This window comes from Ammospiza nelsoni, chromosome 2 (genome assembly GCF_027579445.1).
Source record: "Ammospiza nelsoni isolate bAmmNel1 chromosome 2, bAmmNel1.pri, whole genome shotgun sequence".
NCBI classification, from domain to species: Eukaryota; Metazoa; Chordata; class Aves; order Passeriformes; family Passerellidae; genus Ammospiza; species Ammospiza nelsoni.
The window spans coordinates 45,342,367-45,362,316 of NC_080634.1; the positions used below are offsets into that span (position 1 = coordinate 45,342,367).

Genomic DNA, 19,950 nt, shown 5'->3' on the forward strand with positions numbered 1-19,950 from the left:
ATGAAAACCAAAGATTACATATCAAGGAAAATACGCAAAATGTATTCAAGCATTTAGCATTTTGTTAAAACATATTTTACAGGTTTATTGTTTGAAAATAAATTTGGATTTGGGCTAAAAGGTGAGGCTTGAGGAAAAAAAGTTCTTTTCCACAAATACCTGCACTGACTTCTTGGACTGTTCCCACTGAATTGGATTTTAGTATATTTAAATTCTGCTGTCCATAGGTAAACCATAAACAGAAAAAAAGAAAATTTCAATGATTCTTCATGACTTTTAATAGACTTTTGCATGATTTATTGATGTAAATATACTTCAAATAACTGGTTGGACATTAAAGGGCAAATAAAATGTTTTTTCTTTAACAGACATCTTGGAAATGAACAGTATAACTAGAACATAGTCATCACCACTTTATTTTATGTCATTCCAATCTACTATCAATTTCTTTTCATATACAAACTTTTTTGTAGTCTCGAATACCTAGAAAACTTGCATAATGAAACATGTTATTTACACTGTGTATGAGTCACAAATAATTACAAATAAAAAGAATACAAAATGATTAAAATGTATCATTACATGAAAAGCAAGGAAGATATAATAGATGTTCTGATTAACTATAAATGCTTACATATTTGTACATACATTTCTAATCTGAAATTGCTAGATGATATATCTGATGATTTTGATCAGGAATACTAGTTCTTATGCTTGCACTACTGGAGAGGAAGCAATCTTTCCAGATATAATGAGCCACTTAAGAAACATTTATGGAACTGCATAGGATGAAATGTATTCATTTTAAAAAACAAAAATAAAATATTTGACATTGCAAAATATAAGCATTTTCACTCATGCCATTGAGATACCTTGTATATTAAATCAATACTGTATTATGGCATCGCAAATAAATCATAACAGAGCTATATAACATTTTAAAAATAAGCAACTCACATGGCATTTGTATAATAAAATAGGAGATGCACAGTATTATTTACAGTGCAAACCAAGAGAGAATAACCCCATGAAACTGCAGCAAACGAACTGTTCAAAACATTGATCACAGACCTGATTCATAAAATCCATAGGCATGTGTATAGGATGTGTGTAAAACTGGTCCTGGATGTGTGTTCTGAAGGCTTGGGACCATCCCTGGTCAGTCCTGATTCATAAGAACATTCAAAGTTCCTGCCACAAAACCTTGCTGGAACCTGAATTCCACTTGCCAAGACCGAGCAGGGTATTTGGGTATTGAGTATTTGGGTATTTGGGTATTGAGCACTCCAGCAACCAATCTCTACCCAATCTTTTAGTGGTTATTGAAAAGCCAAACACCTCCTGCTCGTGGCAGTATTAAAGCTGCTCAGTATGAAATTTACATATGGAAACTGGGACGGAACTCCTATGAGATGGCTGATCAGCATTGACCACTGAATTTGAATGGTTTTAGTTCCACCTCTGGAATGTGAAATTTGATAAATGAGCTCTGCCTCACAATTGCCCTCATTTGTTTCTTTTTTCTTTCCTACTTATTTTCCGATATTTCTAGATAGTTTCCATGACACAAGAGAGAGCAGGTGATACAAATCGTGTACTCCTGCCAACATCTGAAATTCCAATTGCTGCAAATTCCATTTTCTCAGGATTTGCCATGCTGAACTGCATTGACCATGTGTCTGCATGGCTGAGTTACATGTCAACATGGGTTGTGCCTTTACACATCAGCTCTACAGCACAAGTTGAGCCCACTGAACTTGGAAAGTTGGCCTGCCCCTAGCAATAAACCTAAAATATCCTTACAAAACTTCTCACCTGAGATACAGAATTGTTCTGCACATGTTTAGCATGGCCTTTCATCCAGGATTTCCAGACATTGAGGAGCCCAAAAAAAGTTACTGACATGGCTGAAGAGATGTCAAAAAATTCCTGACAGGGAAAAAGAAAGGTAGCACAAAAGAGATAAACCATCTTCTCTGTCATAGGAAATCAAGTCTGCAATGTACTATCAGATGCAGTCAGCACATATGGGAACTCGAGTAATGCAGAGACACAGACCTAAGCTTTTTTCTCCTTTTTTTTTCCTCCTTTCCAAGCAATGGGAGAAGAATAATAAATACAGTCTGGGTGGAATCTTGAGCAGCCAACAATGTAAGTGAACTGGTGCATTTCATCCTGTGTCATTACAGTGTTCAGAAGAACAAGCTCTGTCAATGATTTCCAGTGAATTAGCTGCCTTGGGGACTACTAAAGTCTGGATGGATTTGGTGTCTGGATTGCATTTGCTACGTAATTTGTACAAAGTCACCAGGTAACTTTTTTGCTTTGGAAATCTTTTGATTGCAAAAGAAAGACAGTGAAGGAAGAAATAAATATTTTATGAGCAGCTGTAATGCGTATAAGCAAATTTTAATGAAAAAAATCAACTCAATTTCTTCTCTGTCATATCACTTTTTTTAACCATATACACAAAAATTTCTTGATTTTTCCTAATATTCTGTCTTCTTTGACCACCTCTTCAGTGACTGAACTCTGAAATAAAGGCATCCTGGTCACAATCAGGATCAAAATATTTTTGAGTGAGGTTTCATTGCAGAAACATTTTTATGGACACTGTACTACTATTATGACAAGAATTAATTAAAGTGAGCTACCTACCAGAGGATGAGGTCAAATAAAGCAAGAATTGACGTGAATAAAACTTGCATGATTTTTTTTTAAATCCAGATAATTTCTCTACAGTACACTTTCACATATAACTGGAAGCAGAAATTAGAACAGCTTCTGTGAAGATGCCAGTGTTATGGCAAAAGCTTCATCAAATATATCCATTACAACGACTCAAAAAACTGCAAAACTCAATAAGCAATACAAGAACTTCAGAATTTCCTCAGCTGAACTTCAAAGGATTTTTGTTGTTTTGCTGATCTCCAGTAACTCATAAATGAAATTTTGGATCTATTTATCTTTATGAATCAGGTACTGTGCAAAGGTCATGCACTGAAATAGCCCATTACTTTTCCCTTTCAAATGCATTAATGGGGAATCAGTAGTATGGAGCCCATCACAAGAAAACTAGAAGCATGAGAAAAGAGCATTTGTTGAATAGAAATGTTACTGTTAGTATTTAGACAAGGCAAAACTTCACTTGGTCTTGTGAAGAATGAGAAAAACCTGTATTTTGATTATAAACACTGATATGAATACTAGCCTAAAACTGGAGGCATTGAAATAGAAGATGTATAGTATATTGTATATTGCTTTTCTTATAGAGTGTACATTATGTTTCTAATATGGCGACAAACAAGTAAAATCTTTTAGGACAAACTAAAAGGACCTCATTGCAACAAACACCATTAATAGCAGGTCACACTATGAAAGCGAGATGTCAAGTCACAATACAGTGCAGGCATGCTGCTAAAAGATAGTCTGGGCTACTCTGAGAAGGCTGTTTAACCTTCTGCTATCTGTTAACAACATACCTGCATGAGCTTTGTAAAGTTTCTTCTTCTTGTTTGAGGCCTTCAGTGGCTTTGAAAAAAGAGGGGTAAAAAAGGCAAACTGTCCTCAGTTACACTTTGGAAGAATTGTATCACCAAAGCCTACTCAAAAGGAGGCAAAAAGATTAAAATAAGAAGCATCAATAGAAGTGGAACAGAACAAGGCTGTTTTGTTTCCTCTAAAGAAGGCCCAGGCTATTGGCACTGTTTGCATTTGCTAGTAAATAGAAGTGGCTTATCAGGAGGAGATTCAGGAAAGGCATTCACTGATCTCTCTAAGCCTGCAAGATTTACAAATAGCATCTGCTTTTCCATTTCCCAGCAACATACAGAGAAAGACCCTTTGCTGTATGCAGGTCTGTGTAAACAGTTAGACACAAAACAGTAATTTTAAGACAAGAAGAATAAACTTTAGATTAAATTTTTTTTCAGAAGCTCATAGGATCAACAGCTATCAAGACATACATTCTGTTATAGGAAGAGCAGTACAAATGTTAAAGCTTTTAAGACCGTGTATAGTTCACTGCACACACAATTTTCCCATGGCCTACACATATGGCACATCAAGTTTTTTTACACAGACTCATGATCCCAAGGAGGGATTAATACTGAATACTAAATGTGTCATTCTGGTGCTGCAGCCCTGAATAACTTGTTCAATGCCACAGCACACACCTGGTTAGTACATACATCATGCACTTCAACTGCTCACAGTCAAAGACGCAAATGACAGAACCAAATTTACTGTTTTGTTTTTGTTTTTTTTTCTTCAAGTAGTTAAGTCTTTGGTTAGTAATAAATTCAGTTGGTTTGGGGAAGCAATCATAACTGAAATAGCAACTTTCAACCAGAGGTACTTACTGGAACTTCCAGACAACTAAGTCTGCCGAACAAATCCCAATAAAAAAATTGAAATGCAGCATGTGATAGTTTGTATGGAGTCTGCTTCTGTTGGCAGGTGGATTCCTTTGCTGAACAGCTAGTTACAGGACAAGTAATCAGATGCAATTTTGCAATTAATCCCTTGATTTCAGTGTGGGAAGACCCTGGCTTATATGTTTTCTGGGCTTTTCTGTTCATGCCCTCTGACAGCAAAACTCTAACCAGCCCCATCCCCTCCCAATTGATCGCAGGCTGATGTTTCAAAATAATGTTCAGATTTACAGAGTACTAAAAAGAATCTCTTAATCATTAAGTTGACAGAAGTCTCTAGGGACACTGCCTTACCTCCTTTGTGTGTTACTAAACTGGAAATACTGTCATTAATTAGATTATCCTTTGTCTGTAAGAAATTTCATACAAATAGGTTCAGGTCCACAAACATCTCAGTGCTCTAAACCCTGACAGAACTCTAGTACTCTTTAATGGCATCCAAGATTATTTTAATGCTAAACAATCATTGTTGATAGTGCAAGGTTGTAATCTTATTACTGCAAAATGCTTGTACAAGTCTCTTCAAATAAGCTCTGTAAGACAACACTAAAATAGTACTAGAGAACTACGCAAAAAGCATTTGCACCCAGGGGATGGACATTTGTCCATTTCCACAGGAGTGCAGCCTTGGAGGTGGTCACTCTTCACATTTTAGGAGGACCAAATACTTTTATCCAGCATCCAGAACAGAGCAGATTGAAACAAGACAAGCAGCAATTCTCAGCATTCATAAAGCTGAAACTGAAACTGTACTCTACCGAACAGTTCTGTCCCTTTGGTCTGCTCTCAGTAATTGACACACCAGCAATGGTGGTTCATAACCCTTCCTAAAATTCCCACTCCCAGAACTGAGCATCATGAACTCAAGTGAAATCCATCTTCCTACAATTATCCAAGTCATCTTCACAAATGTCTGGCTCTGCTACTACAGATGTTTGTGACCATCTTAGATAGGAATTAGCCCTCAGATTTTACTTTGGCAACACAGAAATTAAAGGGAAAAGTTGAAAGATACAACTCTAAGGCAGCAAAGTTAATTGTCCTCTAGCTTTCCTTTCAGAGGAAATGAAAATGAGCCTGAATGAATCACCAGTTAAATCAACAATTTCAGCTGGTTGCTGGAAAAAATTGTTCAACAAAGTACCAGAAATTACTTTCCATTCACACTTTCTTGAATTTCATGACTCCTGATTAGAAGGGAGAGTCAGAATCACAGTCCCAGACAACTGGAAAACTGTTATCTTCTAGGCAAGATACTGCAAAGTTCAATTTGTTCTCAAAGGTTTTGGGAAGAGACTGAACTATGACTTGGTAGGCCCAGGCTGTGAATTTCGTGCCAATAATACAAGCTTGTTTTGCAAAAGTTTCTGCTTATTGCAAACTAATCCCACTGAAATATATAAATATAAACCAGTAGATTATTTTTAGTAGCATTCAGTTCCTTCTCTAAGGTTGGCCATAGAGGCACAGAAAAGTGGCAAAGAGAGTTAGAGGATTATTTGTGGCTGTGAAATAATCGGTTGGACTCTGTAGGATGGTGATCTGAGAACACCTTAATATTTATGTGTTGCACCTGTGACTTGCACAAACAGAATACACACAGCCTCTTCAAAACACTATGGGATCCTGCAAAGAAGAACTTTATCAAATTTTAGTAAACTGGGAAAGGTCAAGCTTATATCCAGCAGGAATGTAGTCAGTCCTAGCAGTGGAGCACATCATATTCAGGGGGGAATAAAACCAACAAAAAAAAACCCAGTTACTGTTCTCTTGTAATACTTTGCTGGAAAATACTTGAGTCATTGACCTCTGGCCTTTAAAGAAACTGAAGTTTAAAAAGTAAAGGGATGAAGATGGCCAAGCTTTTCACTGAACTAAGGATGGATGCTAAAGGTGCATGATTTGGTTTAGAGTAATCCCAAGGGTAGGTGACACTATATCCATAATATCTCAATACAGCTATCAGACAATGTCCACATATTTGTATTATTTATCTCTAACTACATTTCTGCAAATTTAAGCAGTCACATCATGTTCTATAAAATTCAAAGTGTGCCATGGAATGCCTAGATAATATGTAGGACGTGCGATGCAGGTAACTGCTCGTGCTGCTTGTCCTGACCTTTCTGTTCCACCACTGAACCTCATCACCCTGATAATAATGGGACACACTGAATGCCAGATAAACTGCAGTGATGCTAATTAATTCCCAAAATCAAGATTACTCTTGACCTCTTTTACAATGAGGACTTGTGCAAGAACAAAAATTTGCAAAGAGAACTTCACCTGATAAGATATCCAAAAGACAATGAGCATAAATACTTTACAAATATTTTTTACAGTGATTTGCTTCACTGACATAAGTTATTTATACCCTGTACTTGTCAGTGCCCCAGATCTGAAATGCAGAAATTTTATAACAGGTGTGCAGAAAAGACACATACTACAGGAAGAGTTTGTAAAGAAAGTGGTGAAGGTTATTCCTGAGCTATGCACAGGTCAGCTTTTGAATATATAATAAAAAGAATTACTTAAGTCATAGTAGAAACAGCATGCAACTCCTGCCAGCCCTGTCTTAGCTGAGTTCCAGCCTGTTCCTTGAACAATTGTTCACCTTGACTAAACAGGCTGAGGTTCTCTGTCTGCAGTGGATTGCTGCTCCTTCAGGGTCATACACAGTATGGTGGAATTGCCCTGCTGCAGAAAATAGGTAATTGAAGAAGAATTAAGAATAAATAAGTGGTTTGTTTTGTTTAGTTTAGTTTGTTAAATCCAAGCAAGAAGCAATATGAACTTGCAAAATCATGGCACAGAAGAGAATTCTTTAAAATGCAAATGTTTGAGGCAAGGAAAAATAATTACCCCCTTTTTAGTAAAGATTTGCTGAGGTTTGGAAATTTTCTTTCACTACAGCTCTGTTATTAGATTTGGGTTTTGGGAGTTTAGCTTTTATTTTTCAGTTGAATAAATTTAGCAATAAATTATCTTCTCCTCCCTCCTGCGAAGAAGATGGAAATGTCAAGCCAAAAACTTATTTTCAGTATTCAAATAATGGCTTTAACATGACTTCCAGTGCTTAACTTGTAGTACTTAACTTTGGAGGGACTGTGGCCAAACTGATTCAGCAGATAAAACAGAAACTGCAAGCGGATTTAGAAGGTGAATAAGAATTAAAAGTAAACCTTGTCATTCTTCTTCTTTGTGATTACAATTCTTTGTAATGTAATTTTATGGCTAGCTGGATTTCAGTTCAGCATTTTTGATGCTTTTTCTCCAGATGTTATTTTGATGGACCTTCACCTCTGTCACTGATTTCACCCCTCTCTGGCAAGCTCATAGTGTCTATTTTTAGCTCAATGAGCTACTAATCCAGTTTCTCTGACAACTGCAATTTGTTGGAAGAAATGACTAGTGTTACGTTGTCTCAGAGCTATGAGCCCATTTGAGAAATCAGCTTTTTAGCTGACCTTTAAAGCAAGTGAGAATAATGTGTCTGCAATTCCACAGGGTTTGGATTTCATTATCACAGCAGTGTGTATGAGATGGGCTGGCCCTGCTGCACAGCTCTGCCTCTCTGTTTTGTTTTCATGGTAATTATAGAAACTGTTTACTGTACATGGAATATCTGCAAGTTTTCTCAGCTCTTGAGGACAATACTATTTCTAATCCTTTTCTCTGGAGAGCAACAGTTCACAGTGTGGAGGAGTACATACTATTGATTCTTCTCAAGAAGAACTTTCCCACGGACCATGACTGCAATGAAAATCACCACAGATGTCTAAGGATCAGAATGGCAACTGCAAACAGAAGAGAGACGTATGGGAGCAGTGTAGCAGAGGAGCAGCCCTGGTTCTTCCCACTCCTCTCTGGCTCAGAGCCTGACACATGTTCCTGACTCCTGAGAATGTGGGTACTCCAAGGGCATCACAACACAAGTGTGACTCAGAGGGGTCAGACAGAAGCTTTAGTAACTATGATCGGTGTGAGAGAACATCCAGCCAGCACCTCACCCTCTGTTCTCCTTTCTTTCCCAAGTGACTGCAGACACTGACCTGTATACTATATTGCAGTGTCTGCAATTTTTTTCAAGAAAACAAAACAGAAAAAAAATTGTTGAGGAAAATTTATATTTCAGTGTTAAAAAATATACATTTCTGGGAGGGATGGATGGATGGATTTATTAAGTAGCTATTTCCAGACAGAATCGAGCAGTAAAGATGATGGTTTGGAGAGAGGGCTCTTGGTGAATACATCAGATAATACACTAGTGCTATCTTAGAGCAAAATTGGGGAGTTAGCAACAATCATAGATTGTTAGTTTTAAACTGAAATGAATTTTCTTATAACTAGAATAAACTCCTAGTCAGACTTCTAAAATCTTATATATTAATAATTTTACTGTCATGTCCCTTTGAATCTCTGGCTGAAGCCTAGCCCTTGCCCCAGTGTTTTTGTCTCCATATGTATTTGATGTTCTGTTTTTTACACCTTCTTATTCTTCACAGCTGTGGGATTTATCTCACCTACAGCATGGCAGGTAATCTGAACCAGTCCTCCACAGTGGTCACTGGGGAGGAAAGGGAAGAGCATAGCTAAGACAGTGGTTTATCTCATCCCTAACGCTTTGTCCAGGACAGCTCAATCTTTAAAATGCCAGGATGTCTGCACTGACTGTAGAGGGAACTGACCTGACTAGCTCAGACCAGACATAAGTTTTAGATGCTTAAATGCAGATCAGCTGAATTTCACTCATATTTACAGCAACCCCCCAAAACCTTGGTTCTCTAGAGGACCCCAGTGCAACTTGGGCACAGTGAGACATAAGAATAATAAGGAATATTCTCACATCAAAGACATTAATGTCTGCAACTTAGTGAAGCCCTAATTTTCAGCAAGGCAGTATAAATGTCACGTATTAGGATGGGAGTTTTGTCTAGAATGGGTTTTGTTTAGACTTCAGTAAAGGGCACAATGCTGTCCTGACAGTGAGCATATTTAAAGCTTGGTTTTGGGATGCTCTGTATCTCTTACTAAGCTCTGAACAATGGAATTAAATTTTGGCCTTACTCAACATAATCTGCATGATATTTCTGCAGAAGCTACTGGGTAAAATACCACTTCCTTGGAAATTTACTACAGACAACCCTTGGTTGAATTGCATTTGAAAACTCAATATATTCCTGTTTCTAAAGGAAAGGGTGTCCACTGCAGATTATCTCACAGACTTTGTACCTTTTTATGATGATACAAGAATATTTAAAGCTTTCTTTCTGTTTAGATATTTATAAACAATATTTACTTACAGAGCAAAGCAGTCTCCATTTTTTAAAAAAGTGTTAACATTTATCCCTATATACTTTTTAAAAGACATTCTTACTACCACCTCCAAATTTCCAGTTGGCAAAGTATCTCACTTGCCCTGTTTCACATCTAGTGTTGCATTCAGTATTGAAACTCATGGAGGAATTCTTAGTCCTACCTGCAGAAAAGCCAAATAATACAAAACAGCAGGACCCTCTTTGCATTTTGCATTTAGGCCTTCTAGATTTTCTTTTACCCCCCACAATTTTTCTCTGTAAGTAGAGATTCAACTCTTGCTCAAAATAAAAAACTCTGACATCATGCATTTCTCATGCAATTCCACTAAAACTTCAAGGATTATAGACTCTAAAATTCAACCTTATACCCTCAGAGTTCATGACACTATGTGCAATACTTTCTTGCCCTTTGTATGAACAATTTCTGTGTCATCCAGCTTCCAAATAGATAAAAGCTAACATCAGCACCACATCTACATACAGCTGCCCTCTCCTACACACATACTTCACCTTCTTCAGATGGTTCTTATTTATATACTTGCAGGACCTACAAGAAGTTTCCAGAAAAGAATGTTTATACACTTAAACACTGACAAACACATGGGAATTAATTTAGAGGGGGGATTTCCAACCCACATTTCCAAAACTTATTTAGGCATCCAGAACGTCAAGGTCACTCAGCAAAGATTCAACTTTCAGAAAAATGTTGCATTCAAGCAGAGAAAATGGGATTGAGAACTATGACCCTTAATGTGAATTTAAAAATTACCTGCTTCTTCTTAGGAAATGCAAATAATCTGAACTGAGATGCCAGGCTTTCAGTGTACAGTTTCAGAATTATTTAAATCAACCAGAAGTGCCATAGAAACTTCTAAAATAAATATATCTGTCAGTACCTCCTTTTTCTTTTCCATGTGATCTGTTCTCTCATGCAATGGCTCACATCTAAAAAAATCTCTCCTTGATGTTTATTTATTCCTAAACTTGTTCTTTTGCAATAAGTTCAGAAACTCTGATATTGATTTAACAGTATGTTCCAATCTCATTAAGAAAGGAAAAAACAATACCTTAGGGATGCACTGGTAATAAACAAATGCTGAAATGGATTAAACAGTATTTGCCCTCTGTGGGTATTAATCGGTTTAAGCATCTATTTACTCTTGTGTATAAAACAGAAACAATCCATTGTATGTACCTGCCTGGCTTACTACTCCTATTTATCATTCCTGGGTGTGTCTTACATCTATTACCCCTATTGTTTATCTAGAATGTGAGACCAGTCTTACTTAGTAGACAGTCTTTTAAAATACTTTTTACATCCAAAACTCTTTTCTAATTCTGGTCCATAGTTCTGATTTTGCTCTTAATTATTTGAGTAGCAACATATACTTTTAGAAAACTAAAAAAAACCACCACTTTAAAAAGTCAAATTATTCCATTACATGCTCTTCTTCTCTGAGGAAGAGGATGGAAGGAGCAACAGTACACATCAGGGTGTTATTCTGCCATTTAATGTCCTGCTGAAAAGTGGTTTGTTAAGGTGATAGGTGTTGCACAGGAGCCTACACAGAAGAGATTAACATGGCTTTACTTATTGCTTCAAGAGTAGTCATTAGAGAGTATTGCTAAGGAATAATTACCTAGAAAACAAGAAGCTCAGTGTGACACCTTCTGCTAATAGAAAGTTAATTTTGGGCCAACAAATTCACAAAAGCACAAAAAAAAAGTATGTTAATGATAACCTGGTAGCTAGCTCTCTTTTCTTTAGAATCTGTATGTGTTATTACCATCAGGATAAGGTTTACACAGGCATTCTGGCATACAGTTCAGATGAATGTGGCACACAGGTTTTGCATAACCGGGCTAGGGGCTCAAAGCTCAAAACCTTTTGTAAATCACACTCCTAATGGCATCCCAGAGTTGTGCTGGCAGTGCTGGTATCACATGCAAAGGGCTCAGACGCTAGGAGGGATCTGCAGAAGCGCAGTAGCCCATGTTCGCAACAGTCACCATGGCTACAGTGCTAACACTTCACTTATCTTGGAATATGCTTATCTATCCCTCTGACACTTAGCTCGATTCTATTTATTCTGGCCAGTGCAAGATGCTGAAAAGCAGCACAACAGAAGATCAGAGACACAGCACTTGGGCTGAAAAGAATGTAATTCAGTGGGATCAGTCTCCCTTATCTCGGCCATCTTAAAAAACAGATGTCTAGTCTAAGTTTGCCATCTGTGGTCACTGAGAAAGTTAAGCACACTCAAGGATTTAGGCAGCCTCATACTCTTTCTAAAACAGAGGGGACAAGTGCCTGACAGGAAAAGTGCCTGTCCTCCAGTTTTCAAAAGAAACTTTGATTGTTGGAATGCCAAAGAGGGCCAGACACTGAAGGCACTGCTGCAGCCAAGGTAATCAGCATGTCCCTCTTGATTCATGTAATTCCACTGCCTCCTTGCTAGCCAAGGAAGACACTTGTTTCTCTGAAATCCTCTCTTTTCTTTTTCTCCGAATTAAAACACATTCAGCCTCACTCTGCCTTTGGAAACTAAAATCCCTGGAGCAAACAGCTGGTTTAACATCTGTTTCCACTGATTCTTTTGTTAAGGCTGCCAGCAAAGTTGCCACTTTGCATCACATGTTGTATTGGGCTCTCTAATGTGAACCCTAGCCCAGAGGGAAGCAGACTGAGATGCCTCATGCTGTTTTCAGAGGCCATTCTGTTGCTACAGTGACACAGTGACACTAACCTGGACCACAGACAACTGGAGGTCAACCTTTCTAAGCCACAGGAGCAAGGTAGCAACTGCAGAGGTGAATGATCTGTTGCCTGTGACTGAATTGCTGCATTCCTCAGTTTCACTGTCTCTCTGGCTTTTAAGCATGATTAACAGCCAAGCCACAAAAGATCAATCATGTGTATGAGGTTAAACACTTCACAGATTTTTGTTGTAAGCCTGCTCATGCATTGCAAATGAATAACATCGTTAAGGCGTAACTCTTATCTGCACAGATAAATTTGGTGCTCGTGAAAGCTAAAAAACATGCCATGGGCTGTTCATGCAATGACTTCACCCAAATTCACCAGTGGAAACTTGCACTGCATTCTTTTTCCTCTCTAAGGATGTGAGTGCCTGCTGTGCCACCGTAGCAGTTTTGTCTCTGCTGCAAGAGTAAGATCAGCCCTTTAACCCCAGTTATTCTTTAGATGTAAGCAGCTGTGTCAACAATATATGCTAATTAGAACAACAATAGGAATTGTTCACTATGTCACATACAGTGTGCTAAGGGAAGTGGAAATCTTTTGGAGAGCAGAACCCTGAAAAGAGCAGGACACAGCATGCAAGATAATGGAATTATTAACAGTAGCAGAAGCCAATCAACTCCTACTTGTTGAGTCTACTGCACACTCAGCATCTTTAATTCATCCATAGCCTCTCCTGTCACTGGCACCCTCAATCCTGTACAGCATTATGAATAATGTATCACCTCGAGGGAAAGGAACCAACTGTCTCTGAGTTTGACAAGCTTTTTTTAGCTTCTTGTTTTGTTGCTAATTTAAGCACACTGCTATTTCCAATACTACACATGCACAATTTTGCAAAAGATCGCCAGAATCCAGAAAGGAAGCCAGAAGCTCTGAGACTGCATTAGGACAGGGAATCAGCTCTCCTCAGTGAGCTCTGTGCACTCAGCAGAGGTGAAATAGTGGCCTCAGACTAGAAGAGGAAAACTCAGATGTCCCTGCTGCTGGATTACAGATTCCTTGACAGGACTGTCTGCATGAAGCATGTACATGTGACAGCTTGTGGCAGCTCAAGAACAACAAAGCTGTCCAGCAATTCAGCTTGCCCCAACAACCAATACAGCTCTCAGACTCATTTGCAATGCAACACTGCAGTTTTGGGTGCTATTTTTTTTTCCATTCATTTTTAAATTGCCTGAAAGAAGGATCAATTCAGAGCAAGAAATATACAATACGAAACTGGTTATCAGAGTTTACATCTTAGTGCAGTGCAGATACTTTTAAATGCATGCAGCATGTCATGTTTTTGCACTGCTTGCTTTATATAGGAAAAATGGAAGACGGATGTTAAAAATGGATGATGGATGCTGTTGGGCTTGGTAGGGAACACTGTAAGCACAAGAGGAGACAGCACTGTGAAATGGCATGTGCACACACGTGAACTGCCATGGACTGTTAATGACTCAATCACAAGCATTTCTTCAAAACAGGCAATTCCCATACAAGATTTCCAAGGTTTTAAGAGCTTTGGTTTTCTGTTTGCAGAGGCGTGTTTCCAGGCTTCAAAACAGACTCAGATCTGAAACAGAATGTGGGAATGAGCAGAGAAGCCAAAACCACAATCACAGTTAATGACTATTGGCTCTCTGAAATTAAAACTGAAATATCCTTTGGGATCTTGCAAGAAAACCACACTTTGAGAGTCCTGGCTTAGTAGCAATTCTCCCATGCAGAGGCTTTTGTCTTTGAATGGCAAATTTTACCAGAGGGATGCAAAACAAAATTTATCCACCACCCTACCACTTCATCACTATTTCCCTTTTGCTCTGAGTTCATGATCTCTATGAACTGCATCACAGAAAGGCCTGTGTGATGGAGAGCTTCAAACAGATGGAAAAATCTGACACAAGATCTGTAAAAAGTGTTCTGGGGAAATGGCTGTGGACTCTCTTTACTTTGGCCTTGGTACAAGCAACTGGCCACAAAGAGATTGATGAACCCAGTAGGGGGATCCTCACATCACCTTCCCTTTGCCTTGTACCTGCAATACAAAATAGATCTCCTCCTTCTCTTTGCAGAGAGGGTAGATTTGTTCTGCACAGAAACTCAAGACAGCAGATGTGGCTTCTTGCAGCTACGTGAAGAAACACAAGAATGCAAATTCTTACTCAGAGGAGGCAAAGATCCTCTGTTTCATAGGAAGTAAAAAGTTGAAAGAAAATTCCAACTAGAGTATATTATTTCTGTAACCATTTCAGCACCTCTAACCTCTTCACCTCATCATCTCAAGGTACAGCATTCTGAGAACCTTTCTATTTATAAGACAATGCCAGGAAAATGAGAACCTTTTCTCTATCACTAAAAGTAAGCGTTGTTGGAGAAATGTTGAGTCTGACTACCACCTAATTGACATGACAACATCAATCTTGATAATAAGTTTCATTTCACTTTGTAAAGGTGTCCAAAAAAATAAGCTTGCAACCGAATATGAAAGGCAGCAGATGCAACTACTAATTTAGAAAGTGCTGAGAGTTTGTTTTACACCTTCCTCACATTGACAGAGAAAAATGTCCCCAGAGAGCCCACACTTTTTTCATTAACATCCCTCATCATAACACAAATAACGTAATACCTAGCATCTGCACTGCAGTTCTAGATATGTTACCTTTACATAAGCTTATGAAAAACAAAGACTGCATATTTTTATACAGTCAGTGTACTCTGATTTGGGGAGCTAAATGATTTATTTGCGAATGCTATCAATGGTGGTACCAGTTCTCACACAGATCTCTCTGATTTTAAGTCTCCTTATACAACAAAAAGTCTCTGAGAGGATGAGGATGTTGATACAAACTGGTTTTGATTGCTTCTCCAATTTGCCAGTAAAACTAGAATTTATCCATCATTTGCTATGAAAATGTTTCCATTATCAAGATCAGGTGCAGGATTAACCTAGACACTTCTTACTAACAACTGTAAGAGACAAGATATCAAACTACAAACTTTTGGTCTAAACCTCTAAATTTGTACTCTTCACATAGGAGTGTGGGCAGTGAGAAGAGAAAAAGAGTTGGCCAGATAGGCTGGGACTCTGACATCAGCAACTACTGAACAATGAAGATGTGCCAGAGAAGTCAGACTGAAATCTAAATCTACTAATGCCTATCTGAAAAAAAATTCACTCTAGGGAACTAAGTAATGACATCAGAACTATGGATTTATTAGCTGGGAAGTGACATTCCTGTTTCAGTGGTGAAACATGAACTTTGATCCACTTCTGATTCTTACACATCTCACTGGTGTTCCCAGGGTAAAAAAATGCATGCTACATCCTGTGTATGTGCAAACTAATGGCTATAGGCTAAAACTTGTCATCCTGTGCAGGAAATTCTCAGATCTGTAATTTGGATGGAAATTTCACAATCTCAAATTGAACAGTTTTTTAAAGTAATTTTTTAGATAGACCACAAAACTCTGTATGCTGTTTATCAAGGTAGATGAAAAAATAACAACTCTAATCCCAACAATGCTCTAATACCAATGGAAGAAATCTTTAACATCAGTATCCCACTAGAAAGTGAGCAAATTTGCATTAAAATAGATTTTGGGGCTAATTCCCATGCATCTACCCTCCTTACACAAGGAAGAACTCATCCCTGCACAATAAGTTCAGACATTGTCTGTCTGCTGAAGTTGGTGAAGGTTCAAGACAATCCTTTCTCATCCAGAAAGGCATCATGGAAAAGAATCCTGAAACATTCTCAGCACAGGCTAGCAGTGCCATGCTGACTCACAGGGGCTACTGGTCAAAGGGGAGAAATAGAGAACTGTCATTCCCTTCACAGAAAGATCCAGCGGGACAATCCTGAAATGTGGTGAAAGTTATTTACTTATTTTCAAGAGATGCCTCATGTTGTGACTACTAAATTCATAAGCAAACTCATTTCTGTTCTGAATTAGAGAAATGCAGAGCATCTTATGCCTCCTAGTTGCTGCTGAGCCTTATCTTTGATTGAAGTGATTAAAGGCCCACGTGCAGCTAAGCCACTTTGGAACCACGGCACAGATTTTAACTAGCAATCTGCAAGCTCACAACAACATCACCCACCCCAGCAGGATCCAAAGGCAGAACACCCACAGAGGAAAACTGACCACCACTACTTGTGAAAAAGAAAACCCGAGAAAAAAAAAATGCCTGAAAATGTTCCAGATACACATCTTGCTTGAACTGGATTAATTGAAAACAATAATACTGTATTAATTTTGAACAGCAAAGAATTGGCCTTTTAAAAATTCTTTTCGTTTGGTTTTGGTTTTGTTTGGTTTTTGGTTTTGTTTTCTTTTTTTTTTTTAATTGTCTTGGACTAACAAAAATCTTGACCTGCCATTTGCATTAAACCTGGAAAAGTACTGCCTTTCCCTTTTTGAGGTTCTTTTGATGTCAGCTAGATAAAGCAGGGGACTTTCAGCCAATCCAACAATAGAGGAGGTTTCCAAATGAACAATCATTATTAACAGAATGGATTTTCAACTATCAATCTGGACTAGGAGCACAAGTCCTTTTAAAAAAATGTGGAAAACCATCCAGAGATCTTCCAGTGTTCACTGGAATTCCTCAGAATAAGTTTTCACAAGACCAAAATTTTAGAGAACTTCAGGGCTTTTACTGAAGATCAGTTTGGCTGATAATTTAGAGGGAAAACAAGAGAACTTTTCTGTTTGTCCATACATTGATCTTCTGAACTTTGTTTACATTGTCCTGGAAGGACTGGACATACAACACTGTAGGACAAATACTGAACATTATTTTATATAAGAAGACAGTGCTCATCTAAAGCTTTAGCATAAAAACCAGATAAAGTGATTTATCAAAGTGGGGGGTTTATTCTGTAAATATTGATTCTTTTTTTTGTTGCCAAAAAAGTCAAGAAATGCCTTCTTCCCACTTGTATAACAATAAGTTTTGATAGGTAGAATGTATGAAATATACAGTAACTTCTTCTGAAAAGCTATCTAAGCTCACTCAGCTTACAGTATGTGGAATGTAATTATCCAGAAAGTGAAATATGTATAAAAATAGGTAAAATTCCTACAATATTTGTATTGAGTCATAATTCCTCCTGCCAGGAAGGTTACAATAGCTCTACAGTATATGTATGAAATGCTTGTTCATAAAGTTAAAAAACATCATTACCTTACTGAAGAACACATTAAATACAGAAATGCATAATCAGAACTGACTCTCAATTCTGCTTAGCTGGTGCAAATCTACAGAGAACCATCATCCTTTCTGCACAAAACAAGACCAACCTCTAATTTGAGAGTTGGGGTTTTGCTTCGTTGTTTTGTTTGCCATAGAGGGGCCAGACTGAAGTTTATGAAAGAAATTCCTCTGGAAGTGGAAGTACATTGTTTAATATTTTTTCCCTATCTCCACTTTGTTTCCCGACAGCAGTTACCCACCTTTTGAAATGATTATTGCCTGACATTACATGGAGCTTTTACTGCCTGTTCAGAAGGCGGCAGTGAAACACAAAGAACCTCCAACTCCCCTGTCATGACCCAGTTCTGGGCTTGTGCTTTTTTGACAAGTCTTTGATCTGCAGCAGGCCTCATAGGCTGGTCTCCCGGAGGAACATGGTGCCGATGTTGTAAGACACCTTTCTCACTCTGGCAGATGGGACGGAAGGTTTTGGCGGCTTCTGACCACTTCTGACCTCCAGGAAGTAACAGATCCCAGGAATTTCCTTTGGAAAGTTTTCTGGAAGCTCTTCACGGGAACGAGGGATAAAAATAAAATTTTCTTCCTTTTTCAAAAGCCTGGAGAAAAAAAAAAAACACAGGGACACAAAACACTGTAAAACACATTGCAAAAATGCCTCTTTGGAAGAGGTGGATCCTATGTGCAACCTAGTAAAAAATATGTTTACACTGTTGTGTAGCATATAAAGAAATTCTAAGTCAGGATCATCAGCTGATCAGTATGAACTTATCATCATTAACTTCGAAGCTTCAAGGAACTCTGTTGACCGAGATCAGCTGAAGGGATGGCTCAAAAAAACATTCTCTGAAAATCAGTGTCAGCATTCAGAAAATAATGTACCAGAAAGAGAACCAAATTCATAATGAAAGTTGTTCAGAACACATCATTTGGCTTAATTAAAACACTTTGGTCTGGCAGAAATTAACATTTCAGAGCAATGGCTACCACCAGGTTTCCCACTGGAAGGCTGGTATGAAGGTGGCAGTGCTTGGGAGCTCTCCCAGATAAAAGCAGGGAGGTCAGTTTGTGCATTTACACTCAGTAGTACTTTTTCCATAAATTGGGTTCAAATACAGCAAATCCATCTTCAACAGCAGAACTAAATCTGGCACTATTCACCAACAGTACCCATGGGTTTCATCTAGGCTATTTGGTTGGGTCAGAATGGGATCCAGGTTCCCTGGACTGACAAAGCCATCTCCTGGCATGCCTGCTCAGCTGGCACAACACAAGAGACCCCACTATGCTGCCTTCTGCCATTTGCCACCTTAGAAATCTCTGTCTGGTTAGACCTGAAAATTTAGGGCATCTTTACCAGGACTAGCTGGATTTGTAAAATAAAGGAAGTAACTCTAGACATTTTCTTTTTGTTTCCAAAGTAGATTAAGTTAGTGGTATTCAATCCCTTGCAGCATTGAAAAGAGCAGTTTTGAGACAATGGCAAATTCTGAGCACAGTTGGATATATAAAAGCATTCTTCCTCTTTTCCCTCCAACAATATTAATTCTTTCTCTCAATCAGTTTGAAGCTAAAAAACATAATTGGGAAGAATTTTATAAGTTTCCATGGAATTTTGTAATAGGTAGATTATTTAATGCCTGTAAAGTTGATTTCTGGAAAGCAAATGAATGAATGAATCCTCTTGCCAGGGGAATTTTGCAGGATTATCAGTATATGCAATGGCACTTCCTTTACAGAGTATTTTTTCATGAGTTTTTTGCGTGAGACAAAAGTAGGTAAGCTCACTGACATATAAAGGCAATTTCTTTCCAGCTTTTTAGTAATCACTTAGTTATAAATCCAACAAAGTTTGTGCCTTTGGACTTCTGTGGAGAACTTTATTTAGCATGTAGTTTGAAAGTCCACATTGTCAATTTTATGATCAAAATACTGAATCTTTTCTAAACTGCATGAATGTTTGTGGAGGCCTCTGCAGAGAAGCTTCTCTTTTAATCTCTGCAATGTTTGCAGTAAATATTTTGTGTGCCCAAACTACAGGCTTAACATACTGAAATAAGTCTTCTCAGCTTCCCAAATTAGATTTCTGCATGTAACAGCTGAAATCTTAGAACTTTCTGAGCTAAATCTGTAAGCTTTCACTGTAGCCACTCTTCCCCACACTGACTATTCACCATGGAGCATCCTGCCTTCCTAAAAATCAATGGTTTCCTCATCAGAGTCTAACATCAGGTA

General features: G+C 38.1%; 1 protein-coding gene across 1 annotated transcript in view; it reads right to left on the bottom strand.

Annotated features, from left to right (window-relative positions):
* Positions 1-254: 254 nt before the first annotated feature.
* GUCY1A2 (guanylate cyclase 1 soluble subunit alpha 2) overlaps positions 255-19,950 on the bottom strand; it is a 153,042-nt gene continuing 133,346 nt past the window's right edge. The window contains exon 8 of the mRNA XM_059466373.1: positions 255-18,314. Within this exon, the coding sequence (XP_059322356.1) occupies positions 18,107-18,314 (208 nt within the window). The 3' untranslated portion in view covers positions 255-18,106. The remainder of the gene's footprint in view (positions 18,315-19,950) is intronic.